The sequence below is a fragment of the Astyanax mexicanus genome, chromosome 1, assembly GCF_023375975.1.
Source record: "Astyanax mexicanus isolate ESR-SI-001 chromosome 1, AstMex3_surface, whole genome shotgun sequence".
Classification (NCBI taxonomy): Eukaryota; Metazoa; Chordata; class Actinopteri; order Characiformes; family Acestrorhamphidae; genus Astyanax; species Astyanax mexicanus.
The window spans coordinates 26,480,001-26,502,912 of record NC_064408.1 but is presented as its reverse complement, the minus strand read 5'-3'; the positions used below and the strand labels follow the sequence as shown (position 1 = coordinate 26,502,912).

Below are 22,912 nucleotides of genomic sequence, written 5' to 3'. Positions count from 1 at the left end.
TAATGTATGTTTTTGCCTCTGGACTGCGCAGATTTTGCTTGCAATTTTCTTATAACTAAAAGGTATGTAACCACAGTATCTATGGTTTTTAGAGTTATTACTTCTTCAAATTTATTGAATTCAAATATTTAAAGAGAGATCTAAAAGTTTTCACGTTAAGAATAAGATTTGTGGTCATCTTGATACATTAGAACCCAGATTATAGAAAGAAAATAAATATGCACAATGTAATATAATAGGATCAGGCCTCACACTATCCTACTAGATAACTTTTTGTCCAAGAGAAGTTCTGGGCATTACTCCACACTGTGGGAGCGAAGTGGGGGTAGGGCCCCAACTCAAGCCCCTCCTCTGTCCACAGTCTTTACTCCAGCAGAACCTTCATAGATTGAGCAGCAGAGCCATGGCAATGGAGAGAGGCTACGCTAACTGGTCACTGATCCTGTTGCTGTGTGGCCTGCTGCCCATAGCCACACAGGCTGGCAGGCAGATGCCTAAACTTTCTGACAAGAAGCTGTGCGCTGATGCAGAATGCAGCCGTGAGTAACTGCGTGTTTACTGCACCTAAAGATGTTGGTGTAATGCTGCTTTACATTAGAGCAGATATGTATGTTTTCAGACAGCCCTACTGCATTACATGCATAGTTTAGCCAATAATCTAATGTATACAGTGTTTCTGTATTTTTTACTTATTGCAAAGCAGTTTTTACTCTTAGTTTTGCAAAAAGTAAAAACGAATAGTATAAGATTTTATCTCAAGTGGGCATGGTTCAAGTTTAAAGAGACAGTGTGTACATTTTGGGGATTTAGAGACCTCTCTGGTGAGAATGTGTAATTGCATGTGAAAGAGTGCCTTTAATGCTGGTTAATATAAAACAAATGCTTTGTAAAATACTTTGTTTTTGAGTAAACTGTTATCTTCCTGTATTTTGTTCATTTATGTTCACTTATGAAAATCTGCCAGAACACAGAGAGTAATTACATTCAATACACCTACCAGACCACATAAATTTTAGATGTTTAATTAGATGCTGCAGGGATGTTCATGCCAATTTTTTAGAATATTTTGGCACTTTCCAAATCAGGAATACTACTGCTTTCAGTTTTAAAGAAAAATATGCTCGTGGTTTAGCTTATTTATCTTGAATTATTTCTCTGTAGGCTTTGTCCACATAATCAAGTGCTTTAAGTGCCTAATTTTGAGCTCTTTTGTCCCCTAGATCCAATCCTCATTGCCAGAGCCCTTCAGGATTATTATCCACAGGATTGCCGCTTCATTCCCATTCGCCAAGGCCAACTCGTCTATGTGTATGCCATGCTGAAGGACCGGGGGAACCTATACTGGGCAGGCAGTGTGAGTATCATAATGTTAAATGAAAGGAGGAATCCCTTTTTCACAGACATGTGTTTACAACAGTGTAAACCTGACTGTACACAGAGTTGATTAATCTGGAACGTCTACCATATAAGTGGACTTTGTAAGTGCAGGTTTATAGTTAATGAATATGGGCTACCTGGTACATACTGTAGATATACTGTTTAATGAAATGTGTTCAGGTGCTCATAAATACACTTCACATCTGAAATCTCATTGGACAGAAACTGGTATCGTGTCCCTTGACTTTTGCCATTACCTGTGTAATATGCACATGGGTCATCCTGCATTGCACGTTTATGAGATTTCTGCTTAAGTATATCTTGTCTTTTCTCACGGATAATTCTAGCCAGAAGCTGCTGCTCACAATCATAACCACCCACTGCACTGTACACTGGTGGTAATTCCTTTTTATAACGTAGTGAAACTGCTTGAGGTGGAGGAAAGGATGTATTACTGTTGCTAGTCGGCTCCACTCTCCAGAACAATTTGGAGCAAGATGAAGTCTGAAGTTTATCAAACCTTTGAAAGCCGAACCACTGAATTAGACCTGCCTCCCTCAACTATCCGCTCAATCTTCATCTAAAATTTCCTGCGATGAAAACGAGCGGGTTAGGGTCGGTTTCGTTTCATCGCGGGAGGTTTTAGGTGCGGAGCGGAGCGCAGCCGAGATCCGTTCGGGTTAATGTCGGTTTCGTTTCATCGCGGGCGGGTTTTAGGTGCGGAGCGGAGATGCGCTCGGTTAGGGTCAGTTTCGCTTCATCGCGGGCGGGTTTTAGGTGCGGAGCGGAGATCCGCTCGGTTAGGGTCAGTTTCGCTTCATCGCGGGCGGGTTTTAGGTGCGGAGCTAAGATCCGCTCGGTTAGGGTCGGTTTCGTTTCATCACGGGCGGGTTTTAGGTGCGGAGCGGAGCGGAGCTAAGATCCGCTCGGTTAGGGTCGGTTTCGTTTCATCGCGGGCGGGTTTTAGGTGCGGAGCGGATAATGTCTGTAAATAATACATATCGATATATCACAAAAATGATATCACCGTTATTGAAACATTTCTTATCGCGATAAATACCGATATCGAAATATTGTCAGATCATCCACAATATTGTAGTGTTACTGAGGGCGCAGTAATGGGGCGATGTCATATACTCCTGTTTAGCAACTTTATTAAGAACAAGATGTTTCCAACCCTTTTGAGAAAAGACTTAAAACTGACTGACAATCTCTGTGGCTGCAGGTGCAAGGCACATACTACAGTGAGCAAGAGGCTCGTCTAGGCCATTTTCCCAGCAGCATTGTTGAGGAGACCCATGCTCTAATGCCGGCTGAAGTGTTGGTGAAAACTGATGTGAGTATTTAAAGGCTTTGTTTAGTATTTTTTTAAACAGACATAAATATGTGTGAAAATGAAAACCAAATGTGATGTTCTTTTTCTCCAGAAATGGGATTTCTACTGCCCCTGAGACTCTGAGACTTTGAAGATTTCATTCATGAAAGTGAACATGTCTGCATTCTTCTCTTGCACTTTACAAGCTCTGCTGTAGGTTGTCTTTCAGTCACATTGGCTAGTTAGGCTTTGAAACAGCTAAAAGTCAAATACCAGCTTTACATTGAGTGAAAACTCATTTACTCAAACAAACCAAAAGAATGAAAACATTATAAATCAGATCTAACAGCTTAGCAAAAGATAGTGGTTAATACTGTTTAGTCTGCAATAAACATAAGCTGCTATAAAAAAAAAATCTTGATTGTTACTTGTCTTATTAACTACTGCTAAGTGCTGGGTGATATACGGTATTGCTACACTATTCTTATACTGTTGTACTGTGATGTTTACACACTGACATTGTTTTTATTGTTTAGTTTTGCAATATACTTATTGATAATACACATTAATTATATGCACAGCATAATGGTATACAGATGTATACAGATGAACAAAAGTAGTTTTGTTTTAATCTCTTTAATTTAATTTTGTGCACCATATTCATTGTATCAAGGACTGTCCTGTTATCAGTAGTTTGTCGGTCATTTACTGGGTTTAAAGTCTATATACACTTTTTACAAATAGTGCTGCTTACATTTTTAAGAGGAGATTGATCACTTATTGCTAAATAATCATACCTAAATATCACCTGAGAAATAATATATTTGTAAATATGACAGAATTTTTATTAGTACTCCCAAGTGATTTATATGAGAGCACGGGGTCTGTGTGTGTGTGTGTGAGGTGGAGAAAGAGGTAGGAAAGGTGGCTCACTGAGAGTGTTTTCAGCCCGATTGCTAGTTTTAGTCTTAGCCTGACTATTTAAAAATTAGCAATGGTTCAAGAGGATAGTTTATAATACAGTTGAGTAGTAGAACCAACCAGAAACAATCCTAACTCAAAGTTTTAAATATATTGATTAAAAGACATTAAACATTTAACATTTTAACAGCCACAAGTTGTAGATTATTTCTAGATAGCTTTAAGGACTGAAATGCAGACTAAAAATCATTAAAACCCTGATAGTTACTGGTAGTTAGGAAGCTGTGTAGGGACCAGGTTTGTGGAAATGCACTAGATTATTAGCACCCCTAAAGTGATTTATGGTGTTGTGATTAATGATTCCAATAACATTCCAATAACTGTTGTGTTGTGTTCCAAATAATGGTTTGCGGAAGTGCACTAGAAAGTGATCTAGTGCTGTAGTAGGGATCTATTTGGAACACCGCCAACAGTACTCACCTCCTTAAGGTGCTTGCACACTGCACGCGGTAGGTGCGGCGCGGTACGCTGACCCCCATAGGATTCAATAGTGTCTAGAGCGGTAGAGCGGTGCGTCGCTGCCGCGGAGCAGAGCGGAAAGCGGCGCGTTTCCCCGCCCATAACCACGCCTCCACCGCGCTACCGCTTACCGCGGGCAAAGTTCAACATGGTTCAACTTTGACCTCGCGGCAAGCGGTACCTCGGCAGAAAACGCATGACGTGAACTCACGCGACTAGAGAGAAACTGTAGTCCAAACAACAATAAACGTGCGCGAGAGACTAATAATAGCGATTAGTGAATCCCCTCAGCTGTACATCACTTCCCTACACTCATATAGAGATAACAGGAGGAAGAGAAGAATCAGAGCTTTGTTCTGAGGCTGAGAAACATATACAGATCCACAGAGGCTGTAGAGACTCAAAACTACAAAACACCGCTCACAGAGGTGATGGGTTTTAGAAAACTCCGCCTATTATCAGCAGGAGACGCTTGGCGTCAGCAGCAGCGCAACGCACCCGCAACTGACCAGCGTAGAGCAGAGCGGCAGCACAGCGGAATGCCGCGCGGCATACCGCGTTCAGTGTGCAAGCACCTTAAGAAACGCATTCACAACACAACACAACACATCCCTCTGCGTCTGAGGGGATCTGGGGCTCCAGAGGGTTAACCAGCTGGACCTCAGTGTGTATAAGCGGGTCTGAGAAAGTGTTAAACTGAAATTTTACAGTTACAGTTTCACAGACAGTAGCGTTAAATCTATCTGAATCTGTGAGCTGTTCTGGAGTCAGTATGGACTCTGGGTGGTCTGAGAGCAGTCCTCCGTTTCATTACTGTCTCCGGGCCTCGGGTCAGGCGGAGGTGTGGCGGGACTACACTGATGAAGCGAAGTTTAAGCAGTACGGTTGGAGGAGCTGCACGGCTGAGGACGCTTATTCAGTCTCTACTCTTATCGGGAACTGGTCAGAGAGGAGAGCTGATACTCGCCGTGCTAAAGAATTACGACGCCCTCTACCGTCTCAGGTCAGTACTGCTCTATACACTCAAAAAACAACATTTAACTGTACATATGTGTCATAATACACAGTATTATTATCAAAATACTGTGCCTTTTGGCTCCTTAAAACCTAAAATATGTATGTTTTATAGCTTATGTTGTATAAATGCTGTGTATATGTGTAAACTGCATATTTCCTTTTTTCCTTTTGTTAAATTTTTATATATTTGGTGTATTTCTGTATATGTCTGTATATTTTGTTCTGGTTACTATTTTTTATTTCTGTTTAATTTATATAGTACAAATCTGTATATTTAAATATTTAAATATGCCTGCATAGTTAATTCTGTAAATTTGGTACATGGGACATACCAGGATTTTGGTACATTGGTCACTTCTGAAAATTTGATCATTTTTAGTCATATATTTATTAAATACAGGTAATAGACTATCAAAAAGTTTGATTCGTCAAGCTCAGGTATCAAATCTGTTTTTTTTTATTAGATTAGAAGTTGTGGTTTAACCCAGGAACAGATGCTGACTGTAAAATTTAGCTATGTATACAAGATCAAGGACAAACATGGTTATATAAGTATATAAAGAAAATTTGACTCTACTCAATATTAGTCTTACAATATGAGTAACAGGGTTGTGTTCACTGAGTGACACAGACATAACTTGGACAAACATATTTGGAAAAAAAACTTGAAAATTGTTAGAGCACTTACTCTTGGTCTTGCTATGTGGGCAGAAAATGTCCTTGTGATGTAACTTCCTTTGTGCCAGTAGACAAATATTTTTAACTCTTTCTCTGCCAGGTAAAATTCCTTATGGTAACAGGGTTGCGCGCATGTTGTGGGACACAACTTAATAGCATAAAAACTGTAACATGCAATATAATGTTGACCAAATAAGTTGTTTTCATAAGTAAAGGAGATGCATATCAACAATATATAAGAGGAAGTCATTTATTTAGAGCTTATTTTTATTTTTTGTTAAATTTGCCAAAGGAGTTGGTCACCCAATGAGTGGGACAAGAGAAAACGGTCCAAGGGTACTCAGTCTTTTGAATAATATCTAAGAAGCTTATTTTTTCCACCATATTTTACAGTTTGTCTTATAACAAGTACATTTTTCACAAAAAATAGTCATTTAGACATTTTGGATATGTACATTTGAAATTTAAGTGGTGGGACAGGAAATGTACCAAAATCCTGGAATGTCCCATATTTCTAATTATGATTTGGTATATTTCTAAATATTTATAGTTTTGTATATTTTTATATTTATTTTTTATAGAGGTTTCTGTAGTTAGTGCTGCATATCTATTTATGCATGCTTTTATTTATACTATATTTCCAAAAGTATTGGCTCATCCATCGAAATCATTGAACTCGACTCTTAATCACTTCCAATCACTTCTGCAAACATTACTGAAAGAATGGGTCACTCTCTGGAGCTCAGTGAATTTCAGTGTGGTACTGTGATAGGAAGTCCAGTTGTGAAATTTCCTCCCTATTTGCTTTGATGGCAGATTTTCTCAGTGTCTTCATGACGTAGAGTCACCTGGAATAGTTTCTCAGCACCTTTAAGGATTTCTGGAAGTGCTGAAAAACAGTTGCTGCTTTTCCTTCACGCTGTGAAGCTCCAGCTCATTCCCTATTATCTAAAATCACCATCTCAGCTGTGTTTAGATCATTCACACATTGTTAAACCAAATAAATACAGAATTGGAACAGAAGAGAGCTGGTAAGTAAATAAGAGAGCAACAGAATACTCACAAAAATCACATACAAACTCTCACTTATGCTAATGTATTCAATCAGAGTAAGAGGCATGTTATATATTTATCTTAATCTGTATAAGATTATCTATAAAACTGCTTGTTGTTATATTTATTTTAAAATATATTTCCACAGTTCTCTCACTACTTTGAGACCTCATACTCCTCTGCCTACAACAAAGAAGACACACGCCCAGTTTACAACAGTGAGTGTCTTATATACATTACATTAATGGTAACATTCACTTATGTTTATTTGAATCGTTGATGTGTTCACCAGTTTAATAGAATATTTTTAAGGAGGCTGCTGTATTGTGTGTGTGTAATTTTCAGCTCTAAAGAGAGAGCCCAGAATCTTTCCTGGTCACCAGCCTGAACTGGACCCTCCCCATACAAAGTGTGTGCTGGACTCCTGCTACAGACTGGACTTCAGCAGGCATGGGTCAACCAGAAGCTCTGCAAGACCAAGTGCTCCTGAGCTGCAGCTGAAAAGCGAGAAAGAGATGGACACAAGGAATTCTGTCACAGATCTGCAGTAGACTGTGAATCCACGTAAACAGGAGTGTACACTCTTAAACATAAAGACTCTGCAATTTTTTCATTGAGCCAAATCACTTTTGGTTCCAAAAAAAAAACAAATAACGTTTGTAACCAAAATATCTGTGAATAATCTCAGTAAGTGAAGGTTCTTCACCATTTTAAGAACTTGACATTCACACATCTCTAGTATTAAACTGAAAAAAAAAAGTTTATTTGAAGCATTATTTAAAGAACCAAACAATTTACAGTTGCACAATGTATTACACAGGATACAGATTTAACTGCTTGTGATATATAACTGTCGCAACAACTTTTAAAAATGTTTATCAGAATTATTGGCACCAATAGTATCCACTTTGTAAGTCTAGTACACTACAGGAATTAACCACTACACAGAATGTTGAATAAAGATTTTCCATTCAAAGTAAAATATGGTCTATGTCTAAGCTTAAACCATGTCTAGGCCCATATCTTCCTCCTATTTTCCATATGTTTGTGTACTACTCTTTTGAATAATTTTATTCAGCTACCTTCAGCACACACACAGCTTGTCTAGTCTCTGTAGAGAAGTACTGCCAATAGAATAGGACTGTCAGGACCTATTGGAACCTTGCGTAACACCAGACATAGGCTTTAGGGTTATAATACCTCCAAGCTTTGAACTTCTTAGCAATACACTTTGATATGAGTTGGGGATGAAGAGAGTGGTATTGTTCTAGTCACTGAATACAGTGAGATCTTAACAAGAAATGCTCCAAAATCTAGTAGAATGCATTCCCTGGACAATAGAGACAGTTATTCCAACAAAACCCAGGTAAACACTTTTTTAATATCTTTGATTTTAAAAGAAAGAAAAAAAAATCAGCAGGTGTCTCAATACTTTAGTTCAAATAGTCTATGAACAATGAATCCACACTGCTCTGTACATGATCTCTCAGTATATGTGTTTGTGTGTGTGTCTTGACTCTTTACTGGAGTAATTCTTTCCTCTGTAGGACTTTAGCTCTTGTAGCTCATGCATGACTGAATCTCAAGAGCTGCTATTCACTGGATATCTCTGTTTGGTCTGCTGTATTACAGTGTGAAAATCCTGGTAGCAGGCCATGATTTCAGGCTGAGTGAACCTCACCCAAGCGTGAATGGCACGACAGTGTTTTTCTTACAGTGATGTTCTTACTGTTTTTTTCCTTCTTGTGGGAAGTTCTTGCCAGCTCATATCTCATCCTGGAGGGTTTATATACAGTGTATGATTGAAGAGTATATCATTAAACTGTTAGGGCAGGGGTTCTCTCACTTTTATTCTTTTAAGAATAATTTTGAGTTTGCATTGTGGTGCAGTCTCCTTCATCATTTACATTATCTTATATCTGCAAAAAAAAAAAAAAAAAAAACATTTTGGGCAACAGCCACCTAACAGTACCATTGAGACAGAGTGAGAGGCTGTGGCCCACAGGTAAATACCAGTGTATTAAAGTAAGGGTTCTTAACCCCTGATTTTTATTTTTTTTTGTTTTGCACTTTACTGCCCTGCATGTATTGTTTGCATTGTGTATTGTGTGAATTATTTTGTGCTCTGAATAATGAGTTATTTATTGTGTTATTTATTGAGTTTTGTTTTGTTGTCTCCTGTCTAGTGGGTGACCTTGTACAAAGTAAAGCAGTGCAATGTAACATTATACAGTAATGTAATATGTAATATCAGTGTAATTATTTCCTGTAACAAATGATTGGGACACATTGCAGTTTTTAACTTGACTGATAAATACAATCCCTGCATCACCCACTGAGAAACTGTGGCTGAATCATCAAAGAATATGAATTATTCTGACATGCCAAAAGTCACAGGATAGCAGAATGACAACAGATGATGAAGAAATTCCTGAATATCAAGATTATTTAAAAGCAAGGTGAATACAGTAATTAGTTATAGCACCGATGGGCAACATATAAATAAATAATAATAAATAATAAGGGTAATACTGGCAACTGAAAATAATGTCCTTTAGGTTAACTCACATTTGTTGGAACTGTAATTTTATATCAGTTGCTTATATAATTTATGAATACTGTAAAACACTACAGTAAAGTGTTTCTAAATTAACATAACAAAAATGAGTCACAGTGAATCTTTGAATGATCACAGAATTTATTGGATGTTTATAACCATCATTACACACACATGGAGAAGTGGTGTTTACACATTGTTTTAGTGCCATGAATCACAAGGAATGTTGAAGCAGTGAACAGAAACAGCAGAAGACTGGAACACTGAGCCTTTTACACTGATCTGAGACCTGTTTGTTCTTATTTTACACTTTTAAACATAAAGGTGCTAAAAAGGTTCTTGGAGCCAAGCTCATTTTTGTTTCCCCAAAGAATATTTGTTGAAGAGATGTGAGTGTGAAGAACCTTTATATTGGTAAAGAACCTTTTAAAGCAAAGGATATTTACGTGTTTATAGGGTCTCTTATACAAATATGGTTCTTTAGGGAAGTAAAAAAGGGTTCTTCTATGAGAGTGGTGTGGCTTTTTTCGTTTTCATTTCAGACAAGCAGAAGCACATTATCAGTTCCTGAAAAAACTCATGAGTTTATTAATTGTGCTGCTGGTTGGTTAGAATGAAAATCTGAGAGTGGAATAGACTATACATCACTGTTCTATGGTATTAGTTAAAGAACCTTGTAGAATGTTTAAAAGCAGTTTTAACCCCAGGACAATGTAAAAGACCAATCCTAACCAAGAACACATGAAACAGCTACTTGTGTGTCCCCCTCACTTGTGCCTTTTAGTTGATATAATAACTGTGGTCCACATTTACCTTTGCACAAAGAAAGTGTTTCCAAAAGTGTATTACGTTGTGTGCCTTGTTACAACATCACATCATTTCTTATTGAAGCAGCTTTCTCAATAATATTTTTGCAGACAATCTGCCCTGTAAAAACTAATTTCAACAAGTTAATGCCTTGTATGTGTGAGAATCCCGGGAGGTAAGGGAGAGGTGGGATGTCTGCTTTTGGGAGCATTGCTGTAAAAATAGATGGCTATTATAGATAGTAAACAACCTCCAATCTCTTTTTTATTGTTTGCAAAATGTAGTATTATATATTTTATGTAGAATATGAGCAAATACTTGATTGAAACACATTAAAATATGTGAAAAAGTCAGCAGACACATTCTTTAGGAAATCCAAACACCTCTGAATAATTTTTAACTAATTATAATCTCTTCCACCAAATTCCCACATCCCCATTTTTTTTCTATCTGCACTCCAAGGTCTATTGCTCCAAACCCTGACTGCATTTCTCAGCTGTAGGCTGTATAAGAAGAGCCCTTCACTTATGACAGGCTTTTATGACAAAGTGGCTGAGAAATGGAGCCAATCTAGACTTTGGAACGCAGCTTTTCAATATCAAACCAAACCTCATCATATTTGATTCACTGCTCCATTTATAACAAGATGTTTCCAGACGCCATATATCAATCCATCCAAACCAATGAAAAGTCATGTCTACAGAATCCCACAGAAACTACCAAAAAAAAGAGGTCACTTTCTTTCTATAACATTTCTCCTCACCTTGTTGCTACCTGCACTTGATCTTCATGTATCATCTGGTCCCAAGTCCATCATGAAAAGGAAGTACCAAATTACGAAACATACTCATTTTTCCTCGGCACACCACCTCCCACTTCACATGAAACGTTTGAAACCAAACAAACAACATTTTTTACCTCAGTGAAAATTCCCTCACAGTGTTCTTCCTCGTAGGCTAATTTCTTTTCACCGCTTGATCACAAAAATGCTCAAACATCCAGTCTTCCTACACTCAATCCCTCACCATTCTCTACTCCGTGCCACCATTGTTTGCCACTGACTGGCTGTAAAAGACAAAGAGCACTTTTGTTTGGCGTGGTTGTGGTTGGGATTGCTGAAGCAAAATGTGTTTTGCGTCCAGCGGCTGAGCGGCACAAACAATACTCCTGTGGTGTAATGATGTACATATCTCTGAGGACACGGTTTTGATGTGCCAACCGAATTAGACAATTCAGTGATCACTATTTAGCACAGAAACATGTGCTAGAACAGTTACTAGCTAGCTCAGAAATGAGCCCTTTGATTAGGACTAGCCTCTGGAAAGGCCAAGCCTCTAGAAGGTTCAGCTCAATGCTAGCACTGGCTTTTCCTCAAAGCTTGACTTGGGATGTGAAGGTGGAAGATAAGTGCAGGGGGACCACAGCGGAGGGGAGACAGAAAGGAGCAAGTATCTAGCAGCTTTACTTTTTCTGTGAGCCAGAGATAGCAGGCTTTTCTTCTCGAGTGATGGGAATGGAGCGCTCAGGCTCATCGGAGAGCTTGCGAGGGGCTGCAACCATGAGGATGCCATCTGAAGAGAGTGAAGAGGTGATACTGGCTGGGTCGACCCCGAGAGGGAGCCGGTATTTTCGTAGGAACTCTCGTGAGACAAACCCATGGTCATCCTGGAGAAAAAGATATACATTTACAGGCATTAAACAATGAATACTGACTGAAATATGATATTAGAGCAGTGTTAGCCAGACAAAACGCTTACATCAGAAGGTCAATGCTTGTAATAAGAGTGGACCAACTTGACAAAAAGGTTTGTTGGAGAAAAATTGAGAAAAATACCCCTTCCTATACGTAATAATTACAATATTAACTTATCGTATAATGTATGGACATCTGTTTTTGTTTTATTTATGTTTTATTTATTCAAGATATTCTAATTTCATTTCTATTGTCTGAATCATTAACAATTTATTGTTCTTTAAATGGGTTTAATTGCATTATTGTGCTATTCTATCATTATTCTAATCAGTGACATAAAATAGTCATAGAATTACAATAATATTGTTAATTGCACTTCATGGGACAGTATGTTGTCTAATAAAATCTCTTATCTTGACAGGCATACTTTTTTTATGTTTTTCTTGTTTAACCATATTCGATCAATCTAAACTGGTCTAAAATCTATTTAAATTATATTCAATGAATTACATCAAAATAATTAAATTGAATTAAATCTAATTAATTAAATCCAATTAAGTTAAAATTATTAACCAAATTCTGCAAGACAGGGGTACTCCATAACCAGAGTTAGAAACCACTGCTGTTTGTATTTACCTGACGATCCTCGTGTTTAGCATGAACCTCAATGTAACCGCCGTTGACCTTAACTGCCAATTCCTCAGGTGCAAAGTGTTTTACATCCAAATTGATGGTAAAACGGTCCTTTTCCATTTTCATCTATAAAAGACAGCACAAAACATGAATGTGTTTTGATTTCCAGTATTCAGTTTTATGTAGCTTAAGTGCTCCCTTCCAATTTTAAAACACAGTTTACATAATCATGATTACATGATTTGCTAGAAATAACAAGACATTGTTTAGAACTTAACATTATAATATTGTATGGCAGGGTTATTCTGTATGTGGACTACTGTTGTTTTTATTGTGGATATAGTACAAAATAAAAAAATATATAAACTTTTTGTATGCAAAAAACTGTTATCTGTTTTCTTTTCTTGCTCTTTAGTGACAGAGATGGAAAGGACTTCTATTACAGGGAAATCACTGAGCCTTCCAGCAGCAACATGTGCTCATCACCAAACATATTGATAAAATGGCATCTTTAAAATTGCTTCTTGCAAGGAAAAGTTGACAATGAACACCCTTTAAACTTGCCTGAGAAAAGCACAAAATAATTGTGCTTAATTTATTGTAATCAAGGCCACTGTAAGAGGAGTAATATGAGGTGACAACAAAACTACTCACAGAACACACATTTATATTGCTCATTTGTCCTGCATGGTCCTTCAGAGCAGTGGGAATGTTGTAAGATACACATTTTAATTTTCCTGTTGTAGGGTTTCTTAAGCTGTCTTCTAGATTAATGGTAATTCACCTCCAGGCAGGGAGCTCAGAATCCACAAAAGCAACCTTCTCAAATAACTTTTCCTTATTAGTCCCTGTGTCATTTATTAAGAGAACACCACTGGCAACACCGTTCTCCAGTATGGGGTTCTCCAGCCGAGGTTACCCTTTTGCCGTACATTACGTAGATTTATAGAGTTATAGAGTTATAGAATGTACCATGGAGAAATACACAGATGTCAGAGCTGCTTACCTCTGATAGCCCACTTTCCACCCAACTAGGTAAGCGGAAGAAAGAGGGTCGTGGGTAATACAATGAGGGGTAGGGGGTCAACATCTCACTCTCTGGGATATGCTCCCCGAAATGCTGGTCGAAGATCCGGCTGGGGAAGAAGGATGGCCAGAAAGAGCGGCGGAACCAGGGATGCTGGATGGCGACGTCCATTTCGTCTTCTGACCTAAGGCTAGCGTTGTCCTCCTGGAGAAAAACCTGTTGTCTGCCCAGCCTGCCCACTTATATACACCACCAGTAGCAGTCACAGAGCCAGGCCCAGCCAGCTGCGGATCTTTCTGGAACAATGATGTAAACTGTTTGATGGCCCCCCTTTCGTTGCGTCCCTCCCACTCTCCTCTGCAAGCTGTCTCATCCCTCTCTACCAGATACCTCTCTCCGTATTTATCTAAACCGGTGGTGTGATTTCATTCAGGCAGATGCCGGCCGGATTACAGGGCTTGCTCTGAATACCCATTTGGAAACTTTGCCATACAGAATCTAATGGGAGGTGCTGAGTGTAGCCTTTGGTTTTTTGGCTTTTCTGGCACAAAAACTGTGGACCAAGCAGCCTAGCTGTGTGCCAGAGCAGATTATCATGTTCATGTCCTGATTTGGCTTTATGTAGTTTGAGGTCTGAACCCCCTTTGAGGGTCTTTTGTCTTCGGCAGAACACCGGGCGCGAGGCCAGTTTGTTCGGTGGGCTGATGGTGAATGGTTGTGGGATCATTCTGCAGGGTTGAGCACCATACAGAGTCAATGTGCTTGCAAAGAAGCATTTCCCTGGTGCCCGCCAGCCTCAGCGGGCTTAGTCAAACTGGCACAAGCACCCGGCACAGTGCCACTTACGCAGTCGGCATAGCAGCACAGTCCGTCATCAGTCATCTCCTACCCACTCTGGCCTACCCACTCTCAGTGGCTGGTAATGATTGTGACCGGCAGTGTCTGGCTAGAATTGTCTATGTGTACATACACGCGTCTCTGGTAGAAACCCATTCAATGCAGGAGACCTACACACATATACTACAGGGCAGGGCAGGAGTCTTTAGCTTTCATGGTACATTAAACTAGTTATTGTTCCATGACTTATTGTATATTCTATTGAATATTATGCAGAATTCTAGATATGCACCGACATAACATTGACAGTACCCTTGGGTATTTAACTGACTTCCTGACCTTTTCACTTTTATGTGTATATGTGGCTGCCCCAAGTTGACAACTCATCCATTAACTCCAATGAGTCTCAGAACAGCTGCTAATTTACTTTCCTTTAGAAGAAAGCCAACCACTCTGAATAAAGAGACCCAAAACACTGCCCAGAATTATATCACTCAGTGTGTCTCCCCCTTTAGGCTATGCAACACCAGCGTGTGTGTGCGCCACAGGCTATTTCTGGACCCGTTTATTACCAAGGTCCAGGCACTAGGGCACAGACTTGCTGCCTCTCTTTTCTCTGTACTCTCCATTACAATCCTGCCTGTTTGTTGTACCTGAAAGGACTGCTACATTTTCACCAGCACTGGACACCCGGCCCATGCTTTAGCATGGCTGACCGCACCGTTCCCCATGCTTACCCCATGAGTATGAACTATGAGATGTGTACTCCTGCACGGATTTATGACCAGAACTTTGCAGAAGGTAAGAGAATCTTCAATCAAAAGTCAAGCTCACTTGTATTCAGATTGCTATGCTATTTGGAGGGAAGATAAAAGCTGCCAGCAACAATACATGATTGCAAATTAAGACGTGGATTAAGATGTGGGAAGTATTTATTGAGCTACACATATTGAAGTAGTGTGTAATGCATGTGTAATGTGTAAACAAGCCAGACGTCTCCTAACAGTCTCCTGCAATAAACTATTCCATGCAGCTTAAATTTTAACAATATTTCAACAAATTTTGCAGAAGAGGTGGAGTTTATAGCATGTTCAATAGAATTCCACACATTTTTAATCAAGGATAGGTCTGGTGTTGTGTTTTTTTTTTTTGGAAATCTCTTAAAATGGCAGTAGAATATGAATGAGCATTGTTCTGTTGAACCGCAGGGTGCATTCTGAAAAGGTATTGGCCACTGGTTGAAGGACGTTATTAATGTAACCCTGGGCATTTAAAACTGACTGTAGAGGTGTTCTGGTGACACCAGGCCCTATAGATGTGCAACACATGACAGCAAACTGTTGATCTTGGCACTTTCCACACATACGTTGGTTATCTCCATCCTTCAGCCTGTCACAACTACCCGCCAAATTTTCTTCCTGTCAGTTAATTCCTTCTGGGCGCAACTATGATAAGTGTCTTATAAATCCAGATAAATTGCTTCAAGGTGTTCTATCAATGGCATTATTTTTCATTCACAAGATATGGGCTACTCAATAATATCTTTAAACCAACAACAGCTGAAGAAAAAGTTTCTCTTTCATTTTGAATAAGAAAAAATTTTACTTTTTTAAACTGCATGAACTGCCCTACTTCTTCAACAGCAGACTTGTGATATCAGAGGATGAAGTTAACATGAGTTGTTTAATTGCCAATGAACCTGCACTAGAAGGGCCAACTGAAGTGATGACTGCCTGATCCACTATCCCCCATGACAGCTTTTTATACTGGAGGGAAATATAAGGCCCAGGCTAGGATTTATATTTAGAATACCACACATGACAAAGAGTCCAAGGCTACCACACAAAAATAACTGTCATCCACTGCTGGACTGAATATGAACCAATATCTCATATCCAGCACTGAGCAACCACAGTGTGTGTCATTAATGGTAGTATATATACATGAAGATAAGGGCGCAGTATATGATCAAAATAAAAACATGACGCTTGACCTGCGCTGCTGACACTGTTTGTAATTAGACCTGATGTAAGAGTTTCTGGTGTTTTATAGAGGGGAGGGACGTTCTATTTTTATGGTACTGTCAGGCAAACTCTATGAGGAAGTGAACTCAGTTAGTAGATTAACAAAAATCTAGATATGCACAATGATATCAGAAGAAGAATTATGTATTGCTTAAAACTGCTTTAAATGTTATGTCCACACCAGAGAGATGTTTAGACGTAACTGATATTTTAAAATTATATTGATCAGCATTTGAACAACTTAACTGCATTTGTAACACTACACAATTCAGTTGGGACAGTATACAGAATGCAAATAATAATAAAACACTGTGTTTCTTACATTTACAATTTTAATTGCATTACAATATGAACTGCTCAACTTCATTTCATGTATTAATGTACAGCTCTGGAAACAAATTAAGAGACAACTTCAGTTTTTTAAATCAGTTTCTCTGATTTTGCTATTAATAGGTTTATGTATGAGTAAAATGAACATTGTTTTATTCTATAAACTATGGACAACATTTCTCCCAAATTCCAATGAAAAATTATGTCATTTAGAGCATTTATTTGCAGAAAATGAGAAATGGCTGAAATAACAACAAAAATGCAGAGCTTTCAGACCTCAAATAATGCAAATAAAACAAGTTCATATTCAGAGTTTAGAAATCAATGTTTGGTGGAATAACCCTAGTTTTTTAATCACAGTTTTCATGCATCTTGGCATAACTTGGATAACTTTATGCCACTCCTGGTGCAAAAATTCAAGCAGTTCAGCTTGGTTTGATGGCTTCATCCATCTTTCTCTTGATTATATTCCAGAGGTTTTCAATTTGGTAAAATCAAAGAAACTCATCATTTTTAAGTGGTCTCATATTTTTTTCCAGAGCTGTACATCTATTTCTGTGTTTTAGTCCTGTAACACATTCCACAGAAGTTGCGACATTAAGACATTTACCGCTTTGCAACATTGCCATTCCTTCTCACAATATTTAAAAGACGTTTTGGCACTGGGCATAGCAAGCAATTAAATGGCATTATTTTGGTTAATTCTTGTTGCAACAATATCTTAAGACGTCTAACAGTAAATGGTCATCATTTTTGCATTTTTCTTTTAATTTTTTTTCTCACATTTTGTATTGTGGTCAAGGCAGTCCAGCACGATACCCTCTTATTCTGCACCCATGCCTTTGTTATGTGTGCAGCATAAGGTTTTGCATTGTCATGCAATGCATGGATGTCCCTTGGTATGTGTCGCAGGCCTGAAATGCAGGAATGGGTGTATATTAACAAATTAAATAAATATGACTACAGTGAAATAAATGCAAAGTAAAGAAAACTTTCTTGTTTTATAAGCATTTCCCATACTGTGAGAACTTTTGCCTGATCTGATGATGTAGTAGGAAAATCAGAATACTGTTCTGATTAGGGGTGTGACATATTGTATCGTAGACAATAATATTGCTAATATTTTTGAATATGGTGAACGATATTATACCCTGAAATATCATGCCATATTACCCACTCCTAATTATGACATCAAGGTGCTACTTTTTGCTGTTTTTAACAAAAGGACAATTCACACTGTTCTCATTTTCCATTATATATCTACTAGAGACAGATTATATCTGTCCAGTATCATTTATTTTACTTTAATCCTGCATATATGGAGATATTAGGAGTGCATTTTTAGTATCATGACATTCTGAATCATTGACTTCTTTTACAAATCTGATAAAATTCTTGTATTTTTTATATCTCAGTTATGGGTGTGCCATATAATAATGTATGCAATAGTAATATTTCATTTTCATTTTGTTGCAGTAATGTATTCTAGAATAGTGTATTCTTTTAATTTATTGTTTTGTCTTTTCGCCAAGAGTATCGTTATCACAAACAAAAAAAAAAACATGAAATACCGTAATATTATTTTAGGGCCATATCACCCAACCCTAGTTCTGCTAATGTCAAAATTCACAAACAAGCCTTTACCTGCTAAACCCTACACATACACACATGCATGCAGAATCTACTTGCAGAATATGGTAATGCATTTGAAAAACAGCAGGACTGACATAAAGAATTGAACACAAATGGAGCTGCTGGCTTTTACTTTCACTGCTAACCCTATCCCCTCTGTTGACCTCACCCCCCTATCCCCAGCCCTGTCCCCTCAGGACCTGATGGCCCCAGTTTTGTACCATGGTTACTACATCCGGCCTCGCATCAACAAGCAGCTAGAAAGGGGCTTCTCCCAAGTAAACAGCGACGATGACTGGTACCGCATTCAGCTGGACGTCTGCCACTTCACTCCAGATGAGCTCAATGTACGAACAGTGGACAACCTGCTGGAGGTCACCGGCCGCCACGCGCAAAGAATGGATGACCACGGCTTTGTGAGCCGAGAGTTCACGCGTACCTACATCCTTCCCATGGGCGTGGACCCACTTCTGCTCCAGGTCTCCCTTTCACATGATGGGATACTGTGTATTCAGGCACCAAGGAAGCTTGAAGATTTGGAGCCTAAGATTAATCAGCTCAAGATCAAAATGGACAAGAAAGGAGAGAATAGCAGCTAAAATGGCTTATTATAGATAAAGATATTTTTGCTTAAGGAAGTAACATTGGTTTTAGGTGAGGAACAAAGGTAATAACCAACCTACTGTACCTGATCTCATATCTCCGCTCACTTCCTCAAACAGCTTTGCCTTGGGAAAGTCCATGCAGTGGCAAAGAGTTACCACTTTACAATGGCAATATCTGTCTGAATTTAGCCCAATTGTTTTATTTGTGAAATCCTCTGTCTCTCTCACTAACATCAGTGGATTAAAGGTCATATCAGGGTCTATTTTTTTTGGGCTGTTGCTGCAAGAACACTAAGAAATGTCAGCAATGAAAAAGAACATTTGGTACAGTGCCACAGTTCTATATGTAATCTGTTGCACTTTTATTTTCTGATTCACTTTAATGAAATATGCCTTTATAGTTAATTTACTCCTTTAATATAGTAAAACCCCTCTCTTTGCATATCTCATATTAGGAAGACAGATAGCAGGGACAGCCATACTTTAGGACCACTGCAACAAGGTTAAGGCCTTACTCAAGGGGCCAAGAATGTCATCTTAGTGGACCTGGTTATTAAACTCTATAATCAATAACTTTAACATCTCTGACCATATTAAAAACACATATGTTGCATATGTTGAAATATGTTGCAAGTATTATTTGTAACAGCCAACAACCAAAACCAGTGTGATAATACATGCTATACCTTTATCATTTCAAATGTATGTGTTAGTGCTTTTGAACAAATAAGCACTTACTGCTCAGATGCATTGCTTTTGCAAAGCATTTTAGTATCTCCTGACTCCTGGAGATACCAGTTTTTGTTAAGAGCAACTAGGAACTTGGAAAAGCATTAAATATCTTTTTGATATTACTAATAAACTCTAGACTCTTATAGACTCTTATTTTTTGATATCTTCTTTTATGCATCACACATCACTATCATTCTGATGAATGTCATCAAATGACTGTATATCACTGATTGTGAATAACCTCTGATCTTTATTTCTTGGTTATACAATATACAATAGCTGTTCATGTGATCTGCTGTCAGCCTACCACACCCTGTTTAACCCTGCAGTATAGTCCCAAGCAGAAGTGGCAAAAGGAAGTGGGTAACTGAATCGTAGAGAGTAACTAATGCAAAGCATGTTTCTTTATACTTGTTTTGTCTAAATGTTTGTGGACACCCTTTCTAATTAATGCATTCAGCTACCTTAAGTTGCATTTATTGCTGACACAGATGTGCAAATGTACACTCACTAGTCCCCATATTGCCAGAATAGGACTGGAGAATGGAGAAGATAAACATAAACCTATTGGTACCATGCCAGGTGTGGGCTAGAGAGTCCCCAGTGTTGAGCTGTGGAGGAGTGGAACTGTGTTCTAGAATGATGGTGATCCATCCATTACTTCATGAATGAAATGGCAAATTGATGATGAGGAGTGTGGGTGGTTATCCAACATTCTGTCCTTACTAATGCTCTTGTCAATAATTGCAATCAAATTCTCATAGCAAATTGAAATCAATGTCTGTAGGCCAAATACCAAATACCAAAGTTTTTTTCAGGTTTTTGTTTAACCACTTTTTTCAGCATTGCATAGTTAAATTAAATAGTATAAAATAATGTATAAAATGTATAAAATAAAAAAATAAATAAAGTCATGCAAAGGAACAGAAAATGAGACGTCTATGGTTGTGCTGTTAAACAGCAAATCAAATATTCCTGTGGGGCTGGGAAAGTTTTGCTGTGGGTTAAGTGGATCCTGAGTTGCAAAAGTTAAGAATTTTGTGTTGTGAGAGTTTTAGACATCAATGGCTGTGTGTTGAGTTATTTTGAGGGCACAGCAAATTTGCACAGTTATACAAGCTGTACACTGACTCCTTTACATTGTATCAAAGTGTCGTCTCTTCACCCCTGTGTACCCCTAGTCACAAACTGTATGAATAAATAAATAAATAAATAAATAAATAAGAATGTAATACCCACTGCTTATCAAGTTATCTTAAAGTGCAAATGTGACAGTGCATCATAGAGTAAGTGCCATTACTGACAAATACTAGTGCTTCTCAAAAAATAGAATGTGAAATTCATGTATTATATAGATGTATTACACACAGAGTGATCTATTTAAATGTTTAATTCTTTTATTGTTGATTATTATGGCTTATAGCCAATGAAAACCCCAAAATCAGTGTCTTCAAGACCAATTGGTACTTTTGGCAGTGTGGGCAATGTGCCAAGTCCTGCTGGAAAATGAAATCCGCATCTCCTAAAAGTTGTCAGCAGAGGAAAGCATGAAGTGCTGTAAGATTTTCCGTGAAAACACTGCACTGACTTTTGACTTGATAAAACAAAGTGGACCAACACCAGAAGATGTCTCTCCAAATCATCACTGATTGTGGAAATGTCACACTAGACCTCAAGCAGCTTGAACTGTGTGTCTCTCCACTCTTCCTCCAGATCTTTTGATTTTTCAAATGAAATGCAAAATCTACTGATGGTCAGTGATGGTTGGAGAGACATGTCATCTGCTGGTGTTGGTCCACTCTGTTATATCAAGTTCAAAATCAGTTTCAGCGGGTACGTCATGCTTCCCTCTGCTGACAACTTTGCGATGCAGATTTCATTTTCCAGCAGGACTTGGCAAACTGCTAAAAGTACCAATTGGTTTTATACAATAATTCGATTTTCTGTAGACACTGATTTATGGGTTTTCATTGGCTGTAAGCCATAATCATTAACAACAGTTAAGCGAACAGTTAAAACAGATCATTCTGTATAATATATGAGATTCACATTTTAAACATAATTCTTAATGAAATACTTAATGAAATAAAGTAACTTTTCAATGATATTATATTAGAGATGCACTAGTATTTCCATTATTTCTTTACTAAGCCTTTTAATATGAAATATAATGTATATAAATATATATTTAAGGGTTGCACAGAAGCCTGCACAGGCGTCAGATACAGGTGGTTAAACGTTCACCAGCTCTACCTCAAGGTCAGCCGAGGGAACGGAGAGAAAGCAGAGCGTAGGAGGAGACTGAGAGGGACAAAGGTAGCATACATGAGCTAACAGCGCACCTGCCGAGCTCCAGTTACCTCAAAACAAGGAAACGAAGAGAGAGGGAAGCAGCGAGTAAACAGTAGCGGTCTGTCTCTCACAACATGCAGCCATGGGAAACGGGATGACCAAAGCCCTGGATAAGTAAGTACAGCCTACACACGTCTTAATTACTCTTTATACTGATAATATAGTTTATCATGTTAAAACTAGGGCAGGGTTCACAGCTCAGCTTTGGTTTTACTCAGGCAGAGCTGAGCTGAGCCGTTTAAATAATAGCTAACTAAATGACTGCGAGTTTTTTGAGTTAACTAACCCTGAGAGGCTTTAAAACCAACACAAACCACCTTTAGATATTGCCCGCCTACTCTAGAGCTCTACTAGGTGTGTGTGGTCACACTGGTTCATATCAAACACTAGTTTTTAGGGTCTTAAAGATGTATCTATATATCTGAGAGGATTATTTAAAGGTTTATGAGTGTGAATCTTCTTTTCTCTTTGTAGTACAACAAGAAAACTACATAAACGAAAATTGAGGAACACTATCTACACAGGGGAACCTGTACACTCTAAGAAATATAAGTACAGATTTGTACTTAAAAGAGTACAAAGCTTGTCGCTGGGGCTGTACCTTATATTGAGGCACAAAAAAGTACCTTTCAGTAAAAGTCCTTTTTTGTACCCATGGTTTTTGTGGCAGTAAAGATCATAAAGATTATAAACATTATCATCAACTAAATTTGGCTCAAAAACTTGATGATACAAAATTGTCTGGCTTTCAAATAAAAAATGTGCAATGTAAATATATATTGTTCATTAGTACAGTGATACAG

At 38.2% G+C, this 22,912-nt stretch overlaps 5 protein-coding genes across 5 annotated transcripts in view; 4 read left to right on the top strand and 1 right to left on the bottom strand.

Moving 5' to 3' along the window:
• Positions 1-361: 361 nt before the first annotated feature.
• On the top strand, positions 362-3,110 carry mia (MIA SH3 domain containing). Its single transcript, XM_015604800.3, has 4 exons — positions 362-539; positions 1,221-1,354; positions 2,603-2,713; positions 2,805-3,110. The coding sequence occupies exons 1-4, from the start codon at positions 404-406 to the stop codon at positions 2,826-2,828; spliced, it is 405 nt and encodes a 134-aa protein (XP_015460286.1). The 5' UTR covers positions 362-403; the 3' UTR covers positions 2,829-3,110.
• A 1,585-nt stretch (positions 3,111-4,695) lies between these two features.
• On the top strand, positions 4,696-7,885 carry c1h11orf1 (chromosome 1 C11orf1 homolog). Its single transcript, XM_022678809.2, has 3 exons — positions 4,696-5,135; positions 7,029-7,098; positions 7,226-7,885. Exons 1-3 carry the CDS (start codon positions 4,905-4,907, stop codon positions 7,429-7,431), a joined length of 507 nt encoding a protein of 168 aa, XP_022534530.2. The 5' UTR covers positions 4,696-4,904; the 3' UTR covers positions 7,432-7,885.
• Positions 7,886-9,558: 1,673 nt separating this feature from the next.
• On the bottom strand, positions 9,559-13,982 carry cryabb (crystallin, alpha B, b). The gene is made up of 3 exons (XM_007245217.3): positions 13,577-13,982; positions 12,574-12,696; positions 9,559-11,909 (listed from the first exon to the last, which is right to left on the bottom strand). The coding sequence occupies exons 1-3, from the start codon at positions 13,766-13,768 to the stop codon at positions 11,706-11,708; spliced, it is 519 nt and encodes a 172-aa protein (XP_007245279.1). The 5' UTR covers positions 13,769-13,982; the 3' UTR covers positions 9,559-11,705.
• Positions 13,983-14,988: 1,006 nt separating this feature from the next.
• hspb2 (heat shock protein, alpha-crystallin-related, b2) lies at positions 14,989-19,904 on the top strand. The gene is made up of 2 exons (XM_007245216.4): positions 14,989-15,235; positions 18,604-19,904. Exons 1-2 carry the CDS (start codon positions 15,142-15,144, stop codon positions 19,017-19,019), a joined length of 510 nt encoding a protein of 169 aa, XP_007245278.2. The 5' UTR covers positions 14,989-15,141; the 3' UTR covers positions 19,020-19,904.
• Positions 19,905-22,019: 2,115 nt separating this feature from the next.
• zgc:193711 (uncharacterized protein LOC569781 homolog) overlaps positions 22,020-22,912 on the top strand; it is a 7,491-nt gene continuing 6,598 nt past the window's right edge. Inside the window, exon 1 of the mRNA XM_007245215.4 lies at positions 22,020-22,223. Within this exon, the coding sequence (XP_007245277.2) occupies positions 22,192-22,223 (32 nt within the window). The 5' untranslated portion in view covers positions 22,020-22,191. The remainder of the gene's footprint in view (positions 22,224-22,912) is intronic.